This window comes from Sebastes fasciatus, chromosome 19 (genome assembly GCF_043250625.1).
Source record: "Sebastes fasciatus isolate fSebFas1 chromosome 19, fSebFas1.pri, whole genome shotgun sequence".
Lineage (NCBI taxonomy): Eukaryota > Metazoa > Chordata > Actinopteri > Perciformes > Sebastidae > Sebastes > Sebastes fasciatus.
In genome coordinates, this window is record NC_133813.1 from 13,851,823 (window position 1) to 13,874,793 (window position 22,971).

The 22,971-nt window shown below is 39.7% G+C and overlaps 2 protein-coding genes and 1 long non-coding RNA gene across 5 annotated transcripts; 2 read left to right on the forward strand and 1 right to left on the reverse strand.

Annotated features, from left to right (window-relative positions):
• The first annotated feature begins 154 nt into the window (after positions 1 to 154).
• Positions 155 to 3,133, forward strand: rpl28 (ribosomal protein L28). Of its 2 annotated transcripts, none has more exons than XM_074618724.1 (5): positions 155 to 185; positions 814 to 901; positions 2,391 to 2,514; positions 2,741 to 2,859; positions 2,996 to 3,133. In XM_074618724.1, exons 2-5 carry the CDS (start codon positions 821 to 823, stop codon positions 3,083 to 3,085), a joined length of 414 nt encoding a protein of 137 aa, XP_074474825.1. In that variant the 5' UTR covers positions 155 to 185; positions 814 to 820; the 3' UTR covers positions 3,086 to 3,133. The 2 variants fall into 2 exon arrangements, with proteins under 2 accessions (XP_074474825.1, XP_074474826.1); XM_074618725.1 differs by lacking the exon at positions 155 to 185 and adding an exon at positions 244 to 268.
• Positions 3,134 to 4,247: 1,114 nt separating this feature from the next.
• Positions 4,248 to 6,627, forward strand: LOC141757656 (uncharacterized). Its single transcript, XR_012591693.1, has 3 exons — positions 4,248 to 4,499; positions 5,465 to 5,539; positions 5,820 to 6,627. It is a non-coding gene; the product is annotated as an uncharacterized LOC141757656 (long non-coding RNA).
• A 998-nt stretch (positions 6,628 to 7,625) lies between these two features.
• Positions 7,626 to 22,937, reverse strand: pdcl (phosducin-like). Of its 2 annotated transcripts, XM_074618727.1 has the most exons (15): positions 22,726 to 22,937; positions 22,555 to 22,638; positions 20,670 to 20,786; positions 19,207 to 19,347; positions 18,971 to 19,114; positions 17,799 to 17,980; positions 17,493 to 17,576; positions 16,393 to 16,639; positions 15,828 to 16,114; positions 14,418 to 14,565; positions 13,826 to 14,161; positions 12,476 to 12,482; positions 9,895 to 10,010; positions 9,204 to 9,259; positions 8,030 to 8,720 (listed from the first exon to the last, which is right to left on the reverse strand). In XM_074618727.1, exons 1-15 carry the CDS (start codon positions 22,730 to 22,732, stop codon positions 8,154 to 8,156), a joined length of 2,523 nt encoding a protein of 840 aa, XP_074474828.1. In that variant the 5' UTR covers positions 22,733 to 22,937; the 3' UTR covers positions 8,030 to 8,153. The 2 variants fall into 2 exon arrangements, with proteins under 2 accessions (XP_074474827.1, XP_074474828.1); XM_074618726.1 differs by lacking the exons at positions 9,204 to 9,259; positions 12,476 to 12,482; positions 13,826 to 14,161; ... (8 more) ...; positions 22,555 to 22,638; positions 22,726 to 22,937 and adding exons at positions 10,082 to 10,269; positions 11,885 to 11,994 and having other exon boundaries at positions 7,626 to 8,720; positions 9,800 to 9,981.
• Positions 22,938 to 22,971: the final 34 nt, after the last annotated feature.

The following is a 22,971-nucleotide window of genomic DNA, read 5'->3' on the forward strand; positions in this document are numbered from 1 at the left end:
GTTGTAATACAAATAACACCACTACTGTAACGTTAATTATGACTCAGTGTTTTTTTTAAATGTTTTAAAATGTGTTTTTGATGATAGATTGTTTATAAAAAAGTATCTGTAGCTGCGGAGTGATCTGTGACAGAGGTGGTGTAAAGCGGTTTCCGGTCTCTCCGGTCCTCTTCCTCCGCTAAAAGGTAACGTGGTCGCTTCGGGAACCTAAAAGCAGCTCACTAAAACGTCTTTATTGTGTCTCCCTGCTTGTATTTAGTCTCAAAAAGTAAGGTATTATGGTTGTGGGGTTTGTTGTACAACCTATGTGACAAGAAAAGTCTCTTTATAGTGTAGGAATGGAGAGATATATGTGTGAATACGTCGTCTGTGTTAGGCCTCGTCGTGGAGCTGAGCTGGCTTTAGCTTGAGCTAACTGAGCTTCAGTGCAACATCTGCTGTGTTTTGAGTGTAAACGTTTAATTTACACTATTATGTTATACTTCTTAAACATTGGCTTCCTTGAGCTGACCTTAGTTGCAATCCACTTTTCGTAATTATAAGTAAATAGTCTATAAACCAACTTTTAAGTAGATGAGCTTACAGACAAACCCATCAAATACACTAAAGAAAACAACCCCAACATTCAAAATTTAAATAAAATTAAGAAAATAAATAATGACAAAAAGAAAGAATAGAGTTAAAAAAAACAATAATAAAAAAATACGAGAGTAATAATAAATTAAATCAACAAATAACTGCTGTTTAAAGTTTCCTTCAGCTGCTCATGAGTTATTTCAGTAACACTCCCCATGTGTTTTGTTCTTTGTTCAGGTTCATCATGTCTGCCCATTTACAGTGGATGGTCATCAGGAACTGCTCCAGCTTCCTCATCAAGAGGAACGGACAGACCTACAGCACTGTGAGTACACCTGTACCTGTCTCTGCTCAGACCACCTGACTGTCCACACACTACCTGTCTCTGCTCAGACCACCTGACTGTCCACACACTACCTGTCTCTGCTCAGACCACCTGACTGTCCACACACTACCTGTCTCTGCTCAGACCACCTGACTGTCCACACACTACCTGTCTCTGCTCAGACCACCTGACTGTCCACACACTACCTGTCTCTGCTCAGACCACCTGACTGTCCACACACTACCTGTCTCTGCTCAGACCACACCTGACCGTCCACACACTACCTGTCTCTGCTCAGACCACCTGACTGTCCACACACTACCTGTCTCTGCTCAGACCACCTGACTGTCCACACACACTACCTGTCTCTGCTCAGACCACACCTGACTGTCCACACACTACCTGTCTCTGCTCAGACCACCTGACCGTCCACACACTACCTGTCTCTGCTCAGACCACCTGACTGTCCACACACTACCTGTCTCTGCTCAGACCACACCTGACTGTTCACACACTACCTGTCTCTGCTCAGACCACACCTGACCGTCCACACACTACCTGTCTCTGCTCAGACCACCTGACTGTCCACACACTACCTGTCTCTGCTCAGACCACACCTGACTGTCCACACACTACCTGTCTCTGCTCAGACCACACCTGACCGTCCACACACTACCTGTCTCTGCTCAGACCACCTGACTGTCCACACACTACCTGTCTCTGCTCAGACCACCTGACTGTCCACACCTGTGTCCCCAACTTATCATGAGTTTTAACCAGGGTTTTTATAATAATAATAATGCATTTATTTATATAGCACTTCTCAAAACAGATGTTACAAAGTGCTTCACAAGACAATAAAAGCAGATAAATAAAGTAAAACAAATATGGTAACTGCTAAAACAGAACGTATCATAATAATAGAAGTGGTAAAACAAATATACAGTATATATACATAAATGTGTATAAATGCGTCCAGAAACGGATGTATACATACATATATTTATACCCGTCTCCTTATAGAAATGCTATCCTAAAAAAAATTGTTTTTAAAAGTGGATAAAGAGTTAGATGATTGTATCTCTATAGGAAGTGCAGTCCAGAGTTTGGGAGCCCTGACGGCAAAGGATGTGGTGTGATAGACATTTTTTCACCATCTTCTGACATTTTATAGACCAAACATGAATTGATTAATTGAGAAAATAATCGACAAATTGACAGTGAAAGTAATCGTTTGTTGCAGCCCTAGTGTGGACCCTGTAACTAGATTAGTCTATAGAGTACGGTCTAGACCTGCCCTGTGTGAAAAGCGTCTCAAGATTAACGTCTGTTATGATTTGATGCTATATAAAAATAAACTGAATTCAATAGTTAACAGGATATGATGGGACTGTTCTTAGTGGTGAAACAAATATGCAAATGTTTCTTTGACGTTACCAACGCAAGCTGTCCTGTGGGGTTTTCTGATTAAATTCCATTTATGTGACAGGAGCCCAACAACCTGAAGTCAAGGAACTCCTTCCGCTTCAATGGTTTGGTGCACAAGAAGACTGTAGGTGTGCAGCCCGCTGCCGATGGCAAGGGAGTCGTCGTCGTGCTGAAGAAGCGTGCAGGTAAACATTTCTGTCAAATAGCTTTGTCCACACTCGCATCGGATTCCTGGAATCAGCTAACAAGCACTGAACTGTAAGGACAAGAAACGTGATGCAGATTAGCACAGATGTAGAGCAGGTTTACAAAACCTCTGAGTTTTTGCAGTCTCAGGTTTTTTATTGATTTTGTATTTTTACATCCGATGTGGTAACATTAGAATGTCTACTTTGTTTTTTTGTGTAACAGGCCAGCACAAGCCTGCCAGCTCTTACGAGAAGATCACCATCAACAAGAACTCTCGCGCAACCCTCAACAGCCTGAGGCACATCATTCGCAAGAACAAGTACAGGAAGGACCTGCGCATGGTGAGTTTAACTTGTCATTTTTTACTGCAAAATCTCAAATGTATTACCACGTTGGTTTGTATGATGGTCCCTTTTATATTTGTAGTTTGTATAACAAAGCTTTCAGGAACATAATTTGAGTCATTTGTTTCCGCAGGCTGCCCTGCGTCGTGCCAGTGCCATTCTGAAGAGCCAGAAGCCTGTTGTGGTCAAGAAGAAGCGCACCAGGGCTGCCAAGACAGCATAAACTGATACACATGATGACTAAATAAAAGTTTTTGTTTGGAAAAAATCACCACATTGTCTTGTCTTAAGTTGCCCCTGGATCTTAATTACACCTGTGGTTTCTAATACGCAGGGTTTTGCAGATATCTGTCATTTGGTATGGTAAGAATCAAATTATTCCAAAGTATTTTTTAATGCATAATTGTCATTGGGAGAGTGTAAATGAGCAAAACTTCCTGGCAAGAGCAACCACAATCTGATCAATTAAGGATTAAGTCAGGGTTAAACAAATATAGATCCATAATTAGTCCAACTGAGAAAAGGATGCATCCCAAGGAGGCTGACGGATTTGTTTTCCTCCAGCTTGTTTTTCTCACACATGGTAATTTAATCGAGCAGTTTTTGGATATAAAGCACAAAAGTACAGCATTTGAGCAGAAAGTAAATGCCTTTTATAAGCAGCACGTCTTATAAAAACAGGAAACCTGGTAAATGTTACTAGTAATTTTGTTGACTTGATTTTGAGGCATGTGCTATTTCCTGTGCACTAAACATCCCCAAACCTGATGTAAATAGTTTAGTTGCTGTGGCTAGAAATAGGTGGGCACTTCGTTTTACTGACTTTTGTTTGTTGAACCCTTTACTAAATTATCTCAGCACCAGACCAACCTGTATTGAGGGAATATACTGTAATGGCAACAATGTTTTTCTGTGTACTGTCCTCTTGACCTCACTGATTTGATGTCCCAGTGATTATGTGCATGCTGTGACAGAAATGAGCTGCAACTAATCAAACACCAGGAGAGTGTCTGTCTGTGTCTGTCTGTCTGCAATGCATTGATTATCTGTGCACCCAGCTGGCACATTGCTTCCCTTTTTACCCACGTTTTTGTATCTTACGTAAATTCCTGCAGAATTGAACACATATTTGTTTACACAGCATATGTTTACAACATGAAATTTCATTTGCAGTAGGTTGTCCTGATGCAAACGGGGTCCCTGTTACTTTTGTCACAGTGAGCACTGATGTGTAAAACATTGGATAGATTTGAAAGCAAGCCCACTGGCAGCTTTTCCATCCATGGCTGTGGAAAGAAATAAACGGTTGTCACCTCCCCTTGAGTTAAAGCTGGTAAAACTAGACTGAAGCAATCATTTGTGCAGTGAATCTCTTCCACAGAGGACTGGAACGTACCTATGAGAGGGATGGCTTGGCGTCTGTGAGGATGTGATAGAGGCCGTGGTCGCTATGAGGGGACTAAGGCCGGTGCTTTTCTTCATGCCCTTGGCTCTGCTGGTCCTGCAAAGTCGGAGCTTTGAACTACAGGATACAATTCATGCACTGATAGAGGAGAACATCCACCTTCATGACCAGCTGGAAAACCTCACACAAGCCCTCAGGGAACTCAAACGGATGCTCTTGCATCACTCAAATGGTACCGAGTCCTTTACCATCTATGCATACAGTATAAATACAAATATGAGTAAAAGAAGCTTTAACAGAAAAATAATTATACTGGAAAGTTATTTAAGGGTGCAACATAGAGCCCACTTAGAAACTGAGATATTCAACAGTATTCAGAGTAATATTTTAATAATATTAAAAATGTAAATAAGAAAAATATTCAGAAGATTCCTCAAGACTCATTGGCTTAGACTTATTGGTTTTGTGTAAATCCTATAAATACATTTATTATTATTATTATTACATGTTGTATTTAATATTCTTAGACAGGTTCATCCACACATGAAATGGCAAAAGAAACTTTACGATAAAGAAATTAAAATAAAAAATATTCAGAGGATTCCTCAGACTCACCATATTTATAGAAAACAAACTTAAATAATATGAGGCTTGGACAAATTTTTTAAAAAAGCAGTTATTAGTTTTGTGTAAATCATATAAATACAAAATGTATTATGATTATTATGATTATTATTATTACAACATGTTGTATTTAATATTCTTTGACAGGTTCATCCACACATGAAATGGCAAAAGAAAATATTTAAGATTTTAATTTTTTTTTTTTATTTCTTCCCTTATATTTATTTTTTCTAATTATCATTTTACTCTTACTCTGGATATTATGATCCATTGCACACTGGTACACATATTTATTGTGTTGAATTGGAGCTTAATCTCAAGACACAGGGTGTATACTACTACATTGTGGGACGTCTACTGAAATGCATATTAGTCTTTAGAAATGTTGTGTTTTTAAAACAGCTGCCTGCTCTTTCCCTTACTCTCATCTGTCTGTTTTCTCTTAATCCTTTCCATGCTGTCTCCATTCATTCATGTTCTTATACAGCTTTCTCTTTTTTAGTTGTTTGACCTCGCCAAGAGGACATTTATTCATGATTTTTTTTGTGTGTGTGTGTTTAGTGATTAATTCAGACCCAGATCATCATGAACACCGTGACCATCACAATGAGGATGCCCGGCATCTGTGGGACGAATGGTCAGAACACGGTGTGTATCACAACACCCTGGTCTCTTCAGGCTAACTACAACACTTCAAAGCTTCCAGCAGATTCACTGCATTGAGCGTGTTGTTGTGGCAGAGCCCATAGAATTAGTTGGCATTGATTCCACGGCCATGTAGGCTGCAGTTAGGCTTACGGGGTCATGTAAGCACCAGAGGGTCAATGAAATGTTAATCAACTCTGCACACAAATGAGCCTTCTAGCAGGACAATATAGTATGTTGCACGCAGGTTATGTATGTGACAGTATTTCTCCCTTCCTGGCAGGCATCAGTGCAGACACCCATCTCTTGTTGGAGCATGCCTTTTGTGGACATGACCTGCACGGTTCAGCGGCTCCCCTCCATGAAGGAACAGCCCTCCTGCTGCTGGCGTTACCCTGCCTCACCCTGCTGCTGATGATGATGATGAGGCTACATTAGCCTGGGTGTCCACTGAAGAGCTACACACAAACTTGAGCTGTTGTCTGTGTCGCTCAATTGTCATACAAGTTGTTATCTTGTGGCCAATGGGGATAAGTGCAAACTGTAATTTTTTTTAAATAATTGAATAGTGAGTTTTGATATGGTTGCAGGGATTAGCTCTGGCCTTGGCTCTTCATGTTCAGAGTGATTATAGGCCCTTTTCACAGCAGCTCATTTTCACACAGTCATTGCAGGGTAAACAAGGTAAATTACACAGGTGTCATTAATAACATTAATTGTTCTATTTGGTGTGTCACTGCCATTCCAGTGAGCCAGCACACACAATACTAGGGAACCTGGCCCACCTTAATGGATGAATGTTCTTAATTACACCTGTGTTTACCCTGCAATGACATGCTGTGAAAAGGGCATATTGAGTTGAAAGGATTGGATGAGTTAACCTATCCACAGTCTGTGTTAGACAAATCACATCTGGGGAATTTACTGGAGTGTAAAGCAGCCTGTTGATGCTTGTGTATCACCACAGAGGAAGCTGAATTATAGCAGGTTGAACAGGTTATGTGGGCAATTCTGTCACATTTTTGTTGTTATGATAGTGGTGATAGTACACCTTTTTCACAGCAGACATTTCGACATGTCATAGTTGGAAAAGCGCATTCAATGGAATAGCTTAATGGGAGCCATCGTTAATGTTATCAGTTTCACCTGTGCTTTTCCTACTCTGACAAGTCCAAATGTCTGCTTCTGAAAAAGGTCCATAGGATAATAACATAAGAAACTCAACTTTTGGCTAAAAAGATGTTAACAAAACTGTGACGTTTATTGTTATTTTTCCACGTAATTCAGACTTATTTCAACTGTTCAGCTATAAATACTGAGAAACATCGAGTAGTTTGGCTTCCTGGAGGAATAATCATGGGTTAGACCTTTTTTTTTTTCCCACAGTTGATATTTCAACTTGCTCTAGCAGGAAAAGCACAGGCGGAACTAATAACTTTAACGCTGGCTCTGTTTCAGCAAATTAATAGCATTAATTACACCTGTGTTTGACAAGTCAGAACGTCGTCTGTAAGTACTATTCATCTGAGCTGATCTGTGACCTTATAAAAGTTGTTTTGGTGAACATGTTGGCAAACAGTTATATTTAAACATCCAACATAAGGAGCAACATTAGCATCAACTTAAATACCAATAATTCCGTTTTAGCAACTCCTGAGGAAAATATCCAGACCTCCATTGTAAATAAGAATTTGTTCTTAATTGACTTGCGTGTTTAAATAAAGATTAAATAGATACAAAATATCTGGCTCTTCCACTATGTTCCCCAGCTAGTTTCTAACTGTGTCTCTCTTCTGTTTAGTGCTGAGCAGGTAGCATACAGCGGGTTTATCAGTTTTTTTCCACTGAAAACTCTGCTAGAAATGACGTTGATAAGAGCAGATTTTGTGGGTTGGAAAACTAAAATCACATGAGCTTAAAGATGCTAAAATGTTCTGTGGAGCTGCAGGGAAATGCAGAGTTGGGTGACAGTTATCTGTGGGTTCGTTACTACAAGCCTTACACACTACCCATAATCAGTCCTTTTTGTTTTATTGTCCATCATCCCTACCTTGGACAACTCTAATAAATAAAAATAGAACAGGCAGACAACAGTGAGACGAAACATGTGTTTATTCTTTCCCACTATTTGAAATGGTACAGCACATATAAAAGTTATAAAATTAACTAAAAGTCAGTTTCGGGCTGCAGGATTCGTATTCTACAGAGTGAGACGCATTAAATTGACGATGCACATGAAACAAAACAAGGGAATGTGTTTTTTAACACAACAAATAAATAGTTGACAATCACAGCTCAAATAAAACATTTAAACTAACAATCTACATCATTTTCACTCCTCGATATTAATGTAACAAAAATGTACTTTAATTATTAATTATAACTTATGTTTACCATGGATTGATGTCATGATGAAACTCACTGGGCCGTGATGTTTTTTGTGTGCATTTACTTTTGGTTCTGCTTCAATGCTGGTCTTATGATGCTGTGAGAGTAGTAACATGGCAATCCTGGCTCAGTCCGTCATTCACTACGGGGGGTCCACATACATAAAAATTATCTAAAGTCCATGCAGACTGATTCCCAAGCAATATAATGCATGTTAGATATTATGGCTCTAGTCGATATCAAGGTCAGAGTCATCATCGCTCATCACAGTGTTCTGTACGATGGCTCCGTTGCGAATCGTCTTCGAGACCATGGGGGCCTTGTCCGGCAGCAGGCCGTACTCCTGCAGCAGCGCCTCCACGTCTACGGCGAAGAAGTCTTCCCCGAGCTGGTCTGTGACCCGCACGAAGTTGCCGATCAGGTCCCCTCCTTTGTAAACCAGCAGAGCGGGCAGAGCACTGTCTCTGAACAGTGCGCTGGTGCTGATGGCCGAGCTGCGCACGCTGCAGAACTTCACCAGCGGGTATTCCTGAGCCAGACACATCAGGCTGCCGCTCATGGCCTCGCAGCCCGGGATGTCGACCTCGTAGATGTGGATCATGACCAGTGTGCTTTGATCCTCCTCGTCCAAAGCCTCCAGGAAGTCCTCTCCGCTGATAAGCTCGTAGACCTGCGCAAAGCGTTTGCCGCGGCAGAACTGGCGGCGCATCTCTTCGATGCGCTGCATACGGTAATGCTGGAGGAAGTCTTCGTCGTCCTCTTCTTCCTGGAGCATGTTGTACTCTTGCATGGTCATCTGTAGGGTGAACGAAGAAGAAAAACACATACAGTTAGTAAAAGGAACAGAAATATGCTTTCTTGCTGAGAATTAAATTATAATTCCTGGCCAGGACTAGTTGCCAGGCAACCAGCAGAGAGTCCAGGAAGTTACAAGTCCCAGCCAAAAAATAGTCCAATACATAGCCACCCCATAAGATGGTGAATTTACCTTTATTACTTCTCTATACATACTACATTCACGTTTACACCTCTGTATATATATTTTTAGTACTTCTCATTATTACACACTACATTCCTGTTTACACCTATGTGTACATATAGTACTTCTCATCCTGCATATACATACTACATCCGGTTTACATTCAGTTTTCCCGTCTGAAATACTGTCTTCAACTAAATTACAAATCTACATTTACATTACTATTTTAAATTTACTTATGTTTGTATTTAAGCCCTGTATTTTAACTGCACTATTTTATACCTTAGATTATCATTCTGCTTTGCGATTTCCCCCTTTTATACATACATATTTTATGAGCATTGTTGAAGGAACCTCAGACTAAAGATTTTCAATGCCAGCGACTGCTTTGCTGGAATTGAAATATGACAAATAAAGAACCTTTAACTGCTGTTTTACACTTCTCTCTCTCTCTCTCTCTCTCACAAAGTTGAAATTTTCCTTTAAAAGGGCAATCTCACGGGCCACTTCTTTTATCAGATGCTCCGATGAATCCAATTTTTACTCTGGACTGTTAAATTCACTCAACGACAAGGATAAACATGTTTCTCAGGACATAAGATACGTTTATATATCTCAAATTGTAGGCAGTGAAACCAAGTATGTCACTAAGTTTACTGATCTATAATTAGTCACAAATTAGAGGATGAAGGTGCAGGGATTCCACGATGTTAATCAGGTTGTCCTTAATTAATATCCTTGCCTGTATTAAGCCTTTTCCCACAGCAAGTGTCCCATTAGCAAGTGTGGCACAGTTTCAAGAGGGAGTCACCCAGGTACTGACAGGATGGAGTGAGGAACAAGATTTTACAAGCGCTTCTTTCCCCATGTATGTATTTTGTCCTCATCCTACTTACTTTGCCTTTGATTTTGTCAGCCAGCTCTTTCTGTTTCTCTTTGTCTTTTTCCAGGTCAAGGTCAGAGCGGCAGGTCATCGACAGCTTCTTGATCAGTCTTTCCATCTCTCTCTTCTGCTCTTGTTTCTGCTCCACCTCCAGCTGCTTGAACTTCCTCCAGTCATTGATGACACCCTTTGGTCCTGAGACAGCATAGCACAAGTCACTATCACTGTACTTCATATATGCATAGTGGTCTTATTAGAATTCTGTGTGTGTGTGTGTGTGTGTTTGTATTAATACCTGTGTTGACAGCACTTCCGTCAGCGCTGTAGTCTATCTCAGGCTCATTGACGGTACCGTCCCGGATGGTCTTGTTCTCCCCATCCTCATCCTCGTTTTCGCTGCCTTCATCCTCACTACTGCTGTAGTAGTACTGCAGCTTCTCTCCCAGAATTCTGTCATCCAGAGTCGTCATGACAACGGCTCACCTGAGGGCAGCAGTTATCAATTTGTTAAGATACAAATGCAACTCACTACTACAGCTTTGTACAGGACACAACGCTACGCTTAATGCTTTCACATGCAATGGTATCATTATGTTTCTGTTTATTCTTCTTATTAACATGACTGAGAGCTCATTCTTCATCTTTGTACTGCACGTAGAAGGAAGTCCGTATTGAACAACATCAATATGAAGTAATCTAGTACACTTATAGCTTAAATTCACACACAGCTTGTGTTTAAATAAGCACGCCGACCTGCATTTTGTTGGGTAAGTTGACAAATAATTTGCATTGCAGTTGACAGTGAGACAATACTGCTTTATGTTTAATAGATAAAACCTCTACAGATTAACAACAGTTGTATCACACAATAGTATGGCAGAAGCACATCAGTCAGTGGAGCATAATAATCCAGATTGACAGCCATAGGTCGGATAGAAAGGGCTTATTTAAGAAAAAAAATGGGACATCTACACTGTACAGAGCTTATACTAAGTAAGTGTGTCAACAAAAACTTGGGCTGAGAGGCCTTTAGTGATGCACTGAACTGTATGTAAGCCAACTAATGTGCACAGATGGAAGGAGACCCAGGCTTATAAATCCCACCCATTTGACAGTGGTCAAAATAGAAGAGAATATTAGATAGATATCTATTTATATATGTATATATAGTGCAGAAGAGACTGTTAAAATGTGAATGTAGTGCAGAAGAGACTGTTAAAATGTGAATATAGTGCAGAAGAGACTGTTAAAAAGTGAATATAGTGCAGAATAGACTGTTAAAATGTGAATGTAGTGCAGAAGAGACTGTTAAAATGTGAATATAGTGCAGAATAGACTGTTAAAAAGTGAACATAGTGCAGAATAGACTGTTAAAATGTGAATGTAGTGCAGAAGAGACTGTTAAAATGTGAATGTAGTGCAGAAGAGACTGTTAAAATGTGAATGTAGTGCAGAAGAGACTGTTAAAATGTGAATGTAGTGCAGAAGAGACTGTTAAAATGTGAATGTAGTGCAGAAGAGACTGTTAAAATGTGAATGTAGTGCAGAAGAGACTGTTAAAATGTGAATATAGTGCAGAAGAGACTGTTAAAATGTGAATGTAGTGCAGGGTAACTCCAGTAGTTTAGTCTATGAAAGTGCAGTTTGCATTATTATCTGTCCTGCAGACCGTCCTCATTTGTCCCCTCCCTCCCTAGAGAGGAAATCAGCCTAACTACATCTCTTTTATATAATATTGTTGCTATTGTAAGAGCGAAGGCCTACAGCCAACACCTGAAGTGCCTGTGAATCCCTATAGGTGTGACAGCTAAACCAATAACAGTTAACTACTTATAAGGTTATCAAACTGTTATTGCCGTTTCCTCAGGTATCTAAACGCTGCTGCAGAGAGGATAGAGACAATCCTATTATCTCGTTCATGAAGCAGGACACGGTTTGTGAAAGTGAGCTAGCATTAGTGCTAGCATTTCTTACACCGACTTCCTGTGACAATCGTTCACATTAGCGAGCCATAAACCGAGTGTAGATGAATCTCTCCAACATTATACACCACATACAGAAAGTCAAAGTACTTGTGAATGATTGGTTTTAGTCTTACCTTGATTTTAAGACCAGCAACTGTTAGTAAAATATCTCCCACTGCTCACAGCTCCAGCTAATCTGCTAGTTTAGTTTAGCTGCTGCCTCAAACCACTCAGCCTCCCGGAGTATGATGCCTTCATGGTTCACCAAAAATATCGTAATCATAATAAACCAAGCGATATTTAGCGACACGGGTTAAGATTTAGGCAATATTAATGAGATGGACATACCAGAAACTGCGTCAATAATTATTATGGCTCAATCTTTGATGCTTTTTTAAACATTGTAGACACAAATATTGCTCCAGATGCACATATTTGCACTTTTTAGTTAGTAGGCCTATCAAATAACTCAATTTACAGACATAGCTACTCAAAAGTGTTGAGCTTCACAGTTCATTATTATTATTATTATTATATTACTATTATTATTGCCATTCAAAGTTGTGTTTCCAAGTATGATATTTAATTGGGTCACATTCTGAAGTGATTGTACCATACGTTTCGACTTTTACTGAGAGCACGTAAAGGTAACACGCTACCATGGTTTATCCCAATGACGTAGACATGTTGGAAGATGCTGGAAGTGTTATTATGCAGTTCACAACTTCACAACTAGAGGGCAGTATGGCTATAAAATATAATAATATATATACTACTACTACTACTACTGCTGCTATTACTATTAAGTAATTAATTGGTATTCTGGATTGATAATAAGGATAATTATATCAGTAATTTATATTTCTGTATGACACAGATTAAAGGTAATAATTATAGTTAGAATAATTATAAATAATAATAATTAGAGTTAGACAAATTGAGGAAAATTTAATTAGAGTATATGTATGGCTCAATAAGGAAGCTGGTTAATAATTAATAATTGACTCACTCCTTTTCGAATATGTAAATCAAGGCATCAAGTGTTTGACAATTTATTTTTCTTATGCTTTTCATTGTATCTAAAATACTACTTGTTTCTGACTGTCCACTTGTTGGTATGATCATTTTTTTTCTTTATTTTTCTTTTCTTTTTTTTTGTATTCTACATGTTCGAAATCAATTTTCAAATGAAATTAAATAAAAATTACAACTACTGCTGGCCAGCTCATCAAAATGCAAGGTGAGACATTTTTACGTCATCATTACTCCTTTTTTTGAAAAATGTTTTCCACAAAAGGTACCATGAATCCAATAGTATAATTATATGTTCACTCTCCCTTTTGTTAATACAAATCACGACAGAATTTAAATAATTAAAAAAAGACAGATAGCACATGTGAATCTAATGTGTGTGGATTTATTTTCTGGCTGGTCCCTGACATGAATAATCTCACATGTATACTAATTTACCTAAATGCTCTAAGAGTCAATGTAACAGTCTTATGTGTTTTTTAAACCTTTCTGTGCAACTTACACCCTGTGAGTCTTTCTCATGTTCCCATCAGTATTCAGCCTCAAGCCAAAAGAAACACAGGATTCACAAGAAGCAGTGGGTGGGAATAGAGTCTCATGAGAGGTACAAAACAATGGATAGTCAAGACAAAGATTTTTAATCACTGCCAATTTAAGTGAATGGAACAATAATCCACGTTGTGTCTATAGTTTTATTTCAATGAATGTTAATATTGCAGTGCAATCATTTCCTTTAAAATAAATCTAACAGACCTTTATTACTGGATAGTGTAAACATGATGGTATTTCAGTCTTCAGGCACAAAGCATTTAGCAAAATGTACATGTTTATGTCGTCACTGATGTGTTTGTTCATGAGTGTGAGCAAGTTAAGGAAGAGGTGAGTTCTCATACTGAGCTCTGAGTCCGGTATGATTCTCCAGTGCTGTTCAAACAACCATTACTGTACATTCTCCACACACACAAACATCTTGTTTACATTCATCTCAAACCATAACCTTCTGCTGTCTGCAAAGAGTCACAGCTCATCAGTCCTTACTTTACTGTCATCATTCCCACTTTGTGATTGCTCCTCTGTTGGTACTCTGAACGCCACATAGGGACACGTCCTGGTGTTCAGACAGACCAGCTTCTTCAGCGTGGCAGATTTCACTATGTCAAAGCCGACTTTGCCTCCGAAGGTGCTGGGCTTCCAGTAATCTGGAGAACATATAGGGTTTCCCAGGAGGCCTTTAAGGGAGAAGGGGGCGCCCATCTCTATCATGCTCTCTCCAAATATGGCCCCCTGTCGTGTTCCCTCCAACAGTAAACCAGGGTAAAATTCAACAGCATCAATGTCACCGTAGAATTCCTCAAGCTCGCGGGCTATCTCCTCATTATCTGCAAAATGGTAATCAAGTATTGCACAGTTAATAAAATATCTACAATACAATGCATCATCTCTAACTTTGCAGACAATAGACAATGATAGCAATTGGGAATAGTCTTTAAGAAAATGCCTTCGAAGGGAGTGGATGCCGTTTATTTCAAGAATGTGTGCTCGGCTGCTCTCACGGAGTTGTAAAAGTGAAATATCACATGCTCTGAAGGTTGCACTTTGTGTTGCGTGGTCTGCACACAGAGCTGTTTTTCTTACCAGTGAATTGTTTGAACGATGAGTACGGCTTGAGGTTAAAAAACTTCCTGTACTGGTTGAAGGGCTGCATGCGCAGTTGGCGGGACTCCTTTATGGCCCCGACAGCCACTTTGGTTACCACAGCATTGATGTTATGGCCACCGCCGATCTGTAGGACAAAAGTTTGAGAATAAAGCATCTAATATTTAAAAAAAAATTACAATATCTTTACGTTATATAAAGTGCTAAGCAGCTCATTTGGATGTGCTGTTATTTTTCTGGAGGCGGCTGGGTTGTATGTGATTACCTGTGATTAAATGTCAAAAGTGTATGCTAATGTAGGCTAGTAAATGTAATGATCTATGTGAAGACTGTAATTTTACCAGCCGGTTAGACTGTTATTAGGTCATTAAATAGGCGTTATCAGTCGGTATAAGTGTCATAGATGTGGGTCAAAAGGGGCCTACTACACCGACTAGTAGGTTTTATCATTGATTCACATGGGTGATCACCGAAAGTCGACAGCGAAACCAAAACATAATCTTTTTCCCTAAAGTTAACTAAGTGTTTTTTTTGCCTAAAACTAAAGAAGACCACGTTGCTTTTAAGATCCGTTTTCACTTTTACAGCGTAGAAGGTGTAGCAGGCCTCTACTCACCCACATCTATGAGTCTTATAACGACTGATAACGCACATTTAATGAGCCGATAACAGTCAAATCGGGTGACGCTATTAACAAACTTTTTTTTCAGCCAGTACATACTAACCCATTCTCATTCCAACTCGTCACATACTGACACTTTGTCAGACCCCTCAGCGCCACTTTTCGGTCGCAGTAAACACATGCTTAATGTTATGAATTTAACAAAAACACTTGCTTAGGTTTATGCAACGAAACCATTTAGTTAGGTTTAGGAAAAAAACATACTGCTGCTAAAGGGTGTCTTCTTAAGCGTCGCACGGTATCGAATGCCAACGGCCATGACAAAACATTGGTATTTGACGCCATGGGAATGAGAACGGGCTGGTACAGTCATCTCCTTATGTGGCAGGCAACCCAAAAACAATGTTTGTTTGTGTTAAGCATATAAATCTTGTAGCTACGACGGTTGTCACATTGTCTTCCCTCCTTATTAAAAGGTGTACTTTGGGTTCAGCCCAAGATAAAGCATTAATATAAATATAAAACTCCCAACCACCCTCAGTTAGTCACACATCTGTACCAAAACATTACCCTCATTAATTGTCTTGTAATCACTTACAGGATACAAATCCAGCAAAACAGGAAGACGTGAAGTACGAATGCCAAAAAATACTTTACATGGATATTTGAAGGTAGCAGATTATACCATTCCAAATTACAAACAACTGTACATTAAAAAAACAAATGTATTTATCGCTGCAAATTTATGATGTTCTTTGGATTGTTACCTGGCCAGCAGCTTGCCGGGAGAAGGCGTCCACCAGCTTCTCAATGCCGTAGTTTGTGAGAACAGACGTGTTGAAGATGAACTGCGGGTACGACAGTTCATCTCCGTTAATGAAGAAGCTGTCTGGCATCAACGGGTGCCAGTGGTAGAGCTGGCTGAACTCCAGAGCGATACGGTTGCCATACTGGAAGTTGGTGTTAAAGAGCAGGGTGGGATCAAACTTCAACTGCAGCAGGTATCCACTGAGGTGCTGCACGTACTCCTCTATCACTATTCTTATTGTCTCACCTGAGAGAAACATGCACAGACACAAAGACGGCAGATAGATTAATTAAGGCATTAAATCATGACTCAACAGGTTCAAACTCAAGTTGACTCCAATAAAATGATCATCCATGAGCTTAGAACTGTTGTTAAAAAGTACACCAGCACTAGACAAACACAATTAAAAAGTTACAATTATAAATGCATTATAGGAATAGTTCGACGTATTAATAATAGTTAAGGAACAGGAAGTATTTCTTAACATGTTCTCAACTATTCCTTCATAATTCTGTCCAGCTCACCAATGATGATGAAGCGTGTGGTCTGGAAAAGCTGCTCATCATCCCAGGTGGGATGCTCGGCCTTCAGGATGTCACACACTCGGTTATGCTCCCTCAGCCACAGCGTGGCGAACATTCCCAAACCAGGGAGGAGTCCAAAATGTTCCTGACCAATAGCCATCATACCCTCCGGAGGGATCCCAGGTGGGTAGCTCATCTTAATGGGTGCATCAACTACAGAGGGAGGGTACATCTCGCCGTCAACTAACTGAAAAGTAATAATGATAATACATTACAACTCAATGCACAATCTGTCTTTCCCAACCATCTTCACTTTATCTGACAGTATAGAACTGAGTACTCCATATTCCTGCAGCAACAGGAATATGATATTTGGCAGATGCTTCTCACAGTGTGTAACATTTGGGGGGATCTATATGCAGAAATGGAATATAATATTCAAAACTATGTTTTCATTAGTGTATAATCACCCGATTATGGCTCTAGAGAGAGACTTTCACGTTTTTTACGTGACTTGAAAGCCACTGTAATTCTCCGACATGCTTGTGAAACTACGGTAACGTGAAGCGCAGAGTGTAAAACCGTGGTAACGCCAGCCGCTGTTTGACTTCCGTTGCTCCTAAAGTAGTGTTATTAAGGTAAGGTTGGCCTCTGAGCGCAACATGTACTCATCTCAATTCGTCACATAACGCCGCTTTATCACGCCCCTTGGAATCACTTTATTTTTGGTATCAAATCCACTATAGTTAGTCACTTTAGCCACACCACTAGATGCTGCCAAATCTGAGCGAGTTGGACGGCGTTACCACAGTTTTAAACTCGGAGGCTCATGTTACCGCGGTCTTGGAAAGGGAGGAGTGAGCGGAGAGGTACTCGGTTGGTTGCAATCTGCAACCACACCACTAGATGCCACTAAATCCTACACACTGTCCCTTTAATGATGAAGACAACACAAGCAGATTCAATGAAATGATTAAATATGGACAGCACTGTTAGTGAGTAACATTTTGGCTGAAGACACTCTCACTCTGCCCTTGTTCCGTGTCGAGATACATCTTTGTGCATTATGTTTCCTCAATTCACAGTTTTGATTCTTTCACCTGATACTTGAGTTTTCCGTCTTTGTGAAGCCTGAGATGGAGCTGACGTTGCAGGTTGTCTCCATAAATGTGCCCTGCATCCACCTGCAAGTGAGAGAATGAGAGGAAATAAATAAAGACATTAATTTATTCATTCATTCAAAGCATGAATGCAAAGCTCTTGACCACATAGCCTCCCTTAAAAATATAAATTCCCCAGACCAACCATAACCCCAAAGTTAAATTCAAGGAAAGCACAAGTGAGAAGAGTTCTATCCAAATAAAGTTTGTGATTACTAAAAGGACAGAAGCTGTAAAGGGACTGACCCCGTGCGCTAGAGCCTTAGTGAAGCCAACACCCATACGATTGTAGGTCTTAAAGAACTGGTGGGTGAAGTGCTGTGCGAAGAAGGCGAACATGAGGTTGGAGCCCTGGGGGTCGGGTCTGAACGTTCTTCTCTTCAGCAGCCTCTCAAACAGCAGTTCAGGGTCAGGCAGCCCAGCCTCGCCTGCACAGAAACACCACGGCGTCAAACACAACACAGATACACCACGCCTCTAGTCATAACACTGAAACAGTGCGTCAGTGAACACAACACACTGCACTTCTGATCCATCCAAGGTCAGTAATCTGCATGCATATCGTGCTGTGGTGCGCAAAATACATTTTCTGCATTAGATATTACTGATGCCGTCACGCATTTGCACCTCATAATGAAATACCAAAATTATACATTGGTGGAAAGTAACTACATTTGCTCAAGTACTGTATATCAATTTAATTTTAAGGTATTCATAGTTTACCTGAGTATTTCTATTTTATGCTGCTTCTACTGTACGACATTTTAAGAAGAAGGAAATATTGTACGTTTTACTACACTACTGTCCACACAGCTAATATGTTTATTAGATTTATTTTAATGTTATCTATTATAATTATTATTATTATTATTATTATTATTATTATTATTATGATTTCAATCAATGATTTTTTATCAAAAACATAAGATCATCTTATAAAATACAAATTGATCTATTAAACTAGTTTAAACTGCCTAATAATATACAACATATATTGTGCATATGTATCATTACTATGAAAAGGTAGGGCTGGGTAGTATTTGAGTGTTTTTAGTACTAATACATGTTACTTCCAATACAATACTTGGGTTTTGGTACAGATATCGAAATATGTATTATTATTATTGTTATTATTATTATTTATTTTGGGGGTATTTTTTATCATTATTATTAATATATTATTATTATTATTTAAATATTCTAATATTATTTTGATTCCATTTATTTATAAATATTTTGTTTATTTATTTTATTTATTTTATATATTGTTTTTAATTCATGTTTTATTTTGAAATATGTCATTTTTAAAAAATAATTTCCAATGCATATTTTTAAAACCAATAAAATTTGATCGCAAAAATAGGATACCAAAACAATACTTGTATCGATACCTAAATAAAAATAAATGAGTGGCTAACCTTTGACCCCCAGAATCGTGGGGCAGTCCTCTGGCACTGGGGGCAGAATCCGGGTGTAGTAGCTCAGATTATAGTAGGACTCCCAGCTGAGGTAACCATACTTTGAGTTGAAGGTTGGAGGGTTGGGTATTAAATTGGACCTCGCTGTTCATAAAAGAGAATAAGTTATTAGACACATTGAATATGCGACAGCCATTAATGAATTTCATTGAGTGAATGAACAGCTGACTCTGCACCTGTTAGAACCAGCCGCATGAGGACGTCCCGTAGGAAGGTGTAGTTGATGATGTCCCAGATGATGCGGAAATGGGTGAGAATGTAATTTGCCACATCTGGGCTTGGCTTGATGAACTGACGCACTCTGCTCCAGAACTCCGCTGTGATGGGAGGACACATGAAAAAACAATCTGTTCTTACTGGAAGTCAGCGCCGCTGGGAATCCAAAATGGAAATTCACTCAGGATGAAGAAGCCATGTTTACATACTGTAATGTTCAACAACCCCCTTTATGTTCCTCACACTGTCTGCCTGAATATGCCTATACTGTAGTTACCCTCTATCTGAAGCGTCCGTTTTAGTGCATTTCAACGGAAATGCGTTACTAGGCAACAGCTTGGGTCCATGTTTACTTCCTGTCAGCTGATGTCATTCATATACACTGCAACTAGAAATAAACCAGGACACATTTAGCATGTTTACCAAAGAGTATAGAAGCAAAGGGACTAAACTCTGCTGCCATTTTGGACTGAACACGCTAATTATATTTATAATATTTTATTGTTCAACACAGGCCATTTTGGTAGAATATGACAATAGAATAGAAATAATTTAGTTTTACTTTTGTACGGCACTTTTTAGGCAAACGTTTTACTGCCGTCTGGTAGTCGCTTTCAGTCCAAAATGGCGGAAGCGTAGCTTTGCTGCTGGGCGCTGATGCAACGAACAATTGACTTACACTTCTTGGCAATATACGTTTTTTTGAGTTTACATTTAAAACTGTGAAATTGTCTATATATTGTAGATTTGTGACATCACAAATGGACAGAAATCCTGACAGCTTGTTTTAAAGTTACAGTTTCTGAATACAGGCTGTGTGCATTTCTCCATGGATTGAGCATTTCAATACTTTCAGAGTATTTATACAGTACTTAAACCTGCTTTATAATAATAATAAAAAAGACATGAAAATCTCCCAATATGGGACCTTTAAGTAAATGTTATCACTCAATCCCATTATTTCCCCTTTTCCTGTTTGACTTTTCCTTCCTTCTCCTCCCACTCTTCTTTTCTTTTTTCTCTTTGCACAATCAAAGCGTTAATTATTAATATGCCTGGTGAGTGGGATGTAACTGCATAGCTGTCATCCAAACACATCACATCTGATTAAGGACAACAGTATGTGAGGGGTCTTTGTTAATGAGAGGCAGAGTTAGTAGGCGGTTCAATAAAGAGACCAGCAGAAGCAGCTCGGATCCAGCTGGTCTCTGTGTTTCCAAATATTTGGGTCTAGACAAGAAGTCCTAACTCTGAGAGCCAGGAGCTATGTTGCTCTATTTCCTGATTTAACAACAACAAAATGAAAAAGCCTTTTCCAAAAGCCTGACATCTAATCCTTTCCGTTTTGTGTACAAACGAATAAAATCAAATTCTTGAAAACGTGCAATATTAAGGGAGGATATGAGGACATAACTGGACTCACGGACAGTGCAGTTGTCTCCGCTGTAGCCGGTATTAGTGCAGTCACACTCATACTTGACCTCACCGAACCTTACACACACTCCCCGGTGCTGACAGGGGAAATAACAGCAGGGGTTCACTGTGGGAAAACAAGAAAGAGAACTCATGTCAAAGACTGTGAGACATAAACTCAGACAGGCAGATCATATATGACGCTGCGACATTGTGAGATAAAATATTGACTTGACACCGTTACTTCCTGAACAGTGATTTATACAAAACATCTGTGTTAGCACAAGCTTGGTCACTTCTGGAAACATTTGTCTTTTAGGCCGGACGGGAAGTCAGAGTGAGCCGCCAGGACCCACTTTCATTAAAAAAACATCTGCCATTAAAGTGAGCTCATTTAATTGAATCCCGCCTGCTCCCAGTGCACCACTTGTTATTCAGGAATTTTATCAAAATATGTCAGCATCTTGAATAACGTTTATTTCAGCTGGAAAGAGGTGTAATAGGCCCCAAATGTCATACTCGGAAAGACTGTTATACAGAGCTGTTATTTCTTAAAATTTTCCCTGAAAGAACTATTTAATTTGGTACAAATCTTAGGGAAAGAGATGAAGTTCAAATAAGTGTGGGAAAAAATCAAGTGAGCCACATGAAAAGGCCGTTGTGCTTACACACAGAACCAGGAGGATGGGAGAGAATGTCTAAACAGATATACTGACAAGATATGAGAAACTAAATCCTCTTAAATTACAGCTCTGTTTTCATCACACATTCCTTCATCCTAAAATTTATGCATGGATTATTACAAGTTCATAATATTATAGAAATATGTCAGGGTGAAGCAATACAAATATTTGAACCGTGCGATGGACGATAACACATCCAGGTAGAGAGCAGGCTCCACTGACAAAAACCCCCATTACTGCAGATCATTTATACGCCAAAACTCTCCCTGCACATGCACAAACATGCCTCTTTCTGCCCACTTAGGCCCCATCCTTCTCCATCTCCTAGCTGCACACCCAACATATCAGCAACCTCATCTGACTGCTATGTAAACTACACAGGCACTATCTGATTTCATAGGTCACAGTGAGTTTAAATCTCACACGCAACACAGCTTATTGAACCATAGATTTACATAAATCACTGTCACTGAGTCAACAGTTTACTCTCCTGTGACTCAATTTGTCAAAAAAAAACAACGTCCTGTGTGGTCCTTTACTTCCACAATGACACAGCATCTCATTCAGAAAAAGAAAGGAAAAAAAGGTGGTGGAACTTTTTGTTCACAGTGTGTGAGAGCTGATAACGTTGGCCCGAGGGGCAGGATGGTATAGGGGGTGTGTGAAGCCGTAGAGGTCAGACTGCATGTTTGGGTTTTCTACAGGTCTGGCAGGAAAAGTCTGTCTGGGGGCTTCACTGCTAGGAAGGCATGCATCCAATCATGAATCTGATAGGCGCTGAGTCTTGAAATTGTATCTTTTAGGGAACTAAAATATCAAATACTCCTTTTATTAGATAAATAAAATGATCTCACTGCAACAAGTTGATATGATTCAGGGGAAAAATCATAATTAGGCCTCTTGCTGCTACTTTGTCCTCATTATAATCTACTTGAGAAGTTGTAAATCATGACGCTAAATCATCTTTCTTTGTATTGCCTCTTCTCACGAATGCATCCTGCTTTTGTGCCAGGAGCAGACTTGCCAGGGCCTGCCTTTGTTATCAGGGTTACGGGAATGTCTAGAAGGCTGCAGTAAAGAGGAAGCCTTGATAAAAGCCACAGGGAGAAGAAAAACACATCCTTCTTCATATATGTTCCCCTCATCTGACCCGTGGCAGCAAACAGCTATTACAATGCAGGCATAACAACATCCCAGTGACCTCTCACCTACCTGTGTTGGAGGTAACCTCATCAGCCCGGCATTCAGGCTCCCGCAACAGCAAGAGCAGAGCACACACTGATCCTAGGACAGAGGCTTCAACAAAAACAGTTTCAAAATCAGTTTTATGTTCAGGATCAGAGAGGTAAAAACACAGCAGACAACACCAGCAACAATACTCACATCTCATTACAGCAGCCTCAGTTCAGGAGAATGTCATTCCAACTCATGAAACTGTGAGAAGAGTGTACAAAATCCAGAGAGAGGAGGAGAGCCAGCTGTTGGCAGACAGAGAGTGGGAGTAGTGGATTAGCAGCAGCAGCAGCACACTCCTGTGTGAGAGTGCTGCAGCCCCGCCGCACTGCGCCTCTGTACCTGCCGTCCCACGGAAAGAGAGGGAAAGTGGGTTGGAGGCTTCAGCCAACTGCG

Coding starts and splice junctions, on each gene's coding strand:
- pdcl (XM_074618727.1), bottom strand. Junction 20,787..22,554: donor TGAGGTTACCTCCAACACAG/GTAGGTGAGAGG, acceptor GTTTTCCCACAG/TGAACCCCTGCTGTTATTTC. Junction 16,640..17,492: donor ACGGAAAACTCAAGTATCAG/GTGAAAGAATCA, acceptor ATTACTTTTCAG/TTAGTTGACGGCGAGATGTA.
- rpl28 (XM_074618724.1), top strand. CDS start 821: ATGTCTGCCCATTTACAGTGGATGGTCATCAGGAACTGCTCCAGCTTC. Junction 902..2,390: donor ACGGACAGACCTACAGCACT/GTGAGTACACCT, acceptor TTTATGTGACAG/GAGCCCAACAACCTGAAGTC. Junction 2,860..2,995: donor ACAGGAAGGACCTGCGCATG/GTGAGTTTAACT, acceptor TTGTTTCCGCAG/GCTGCCCTGCGTCGTGCCAG.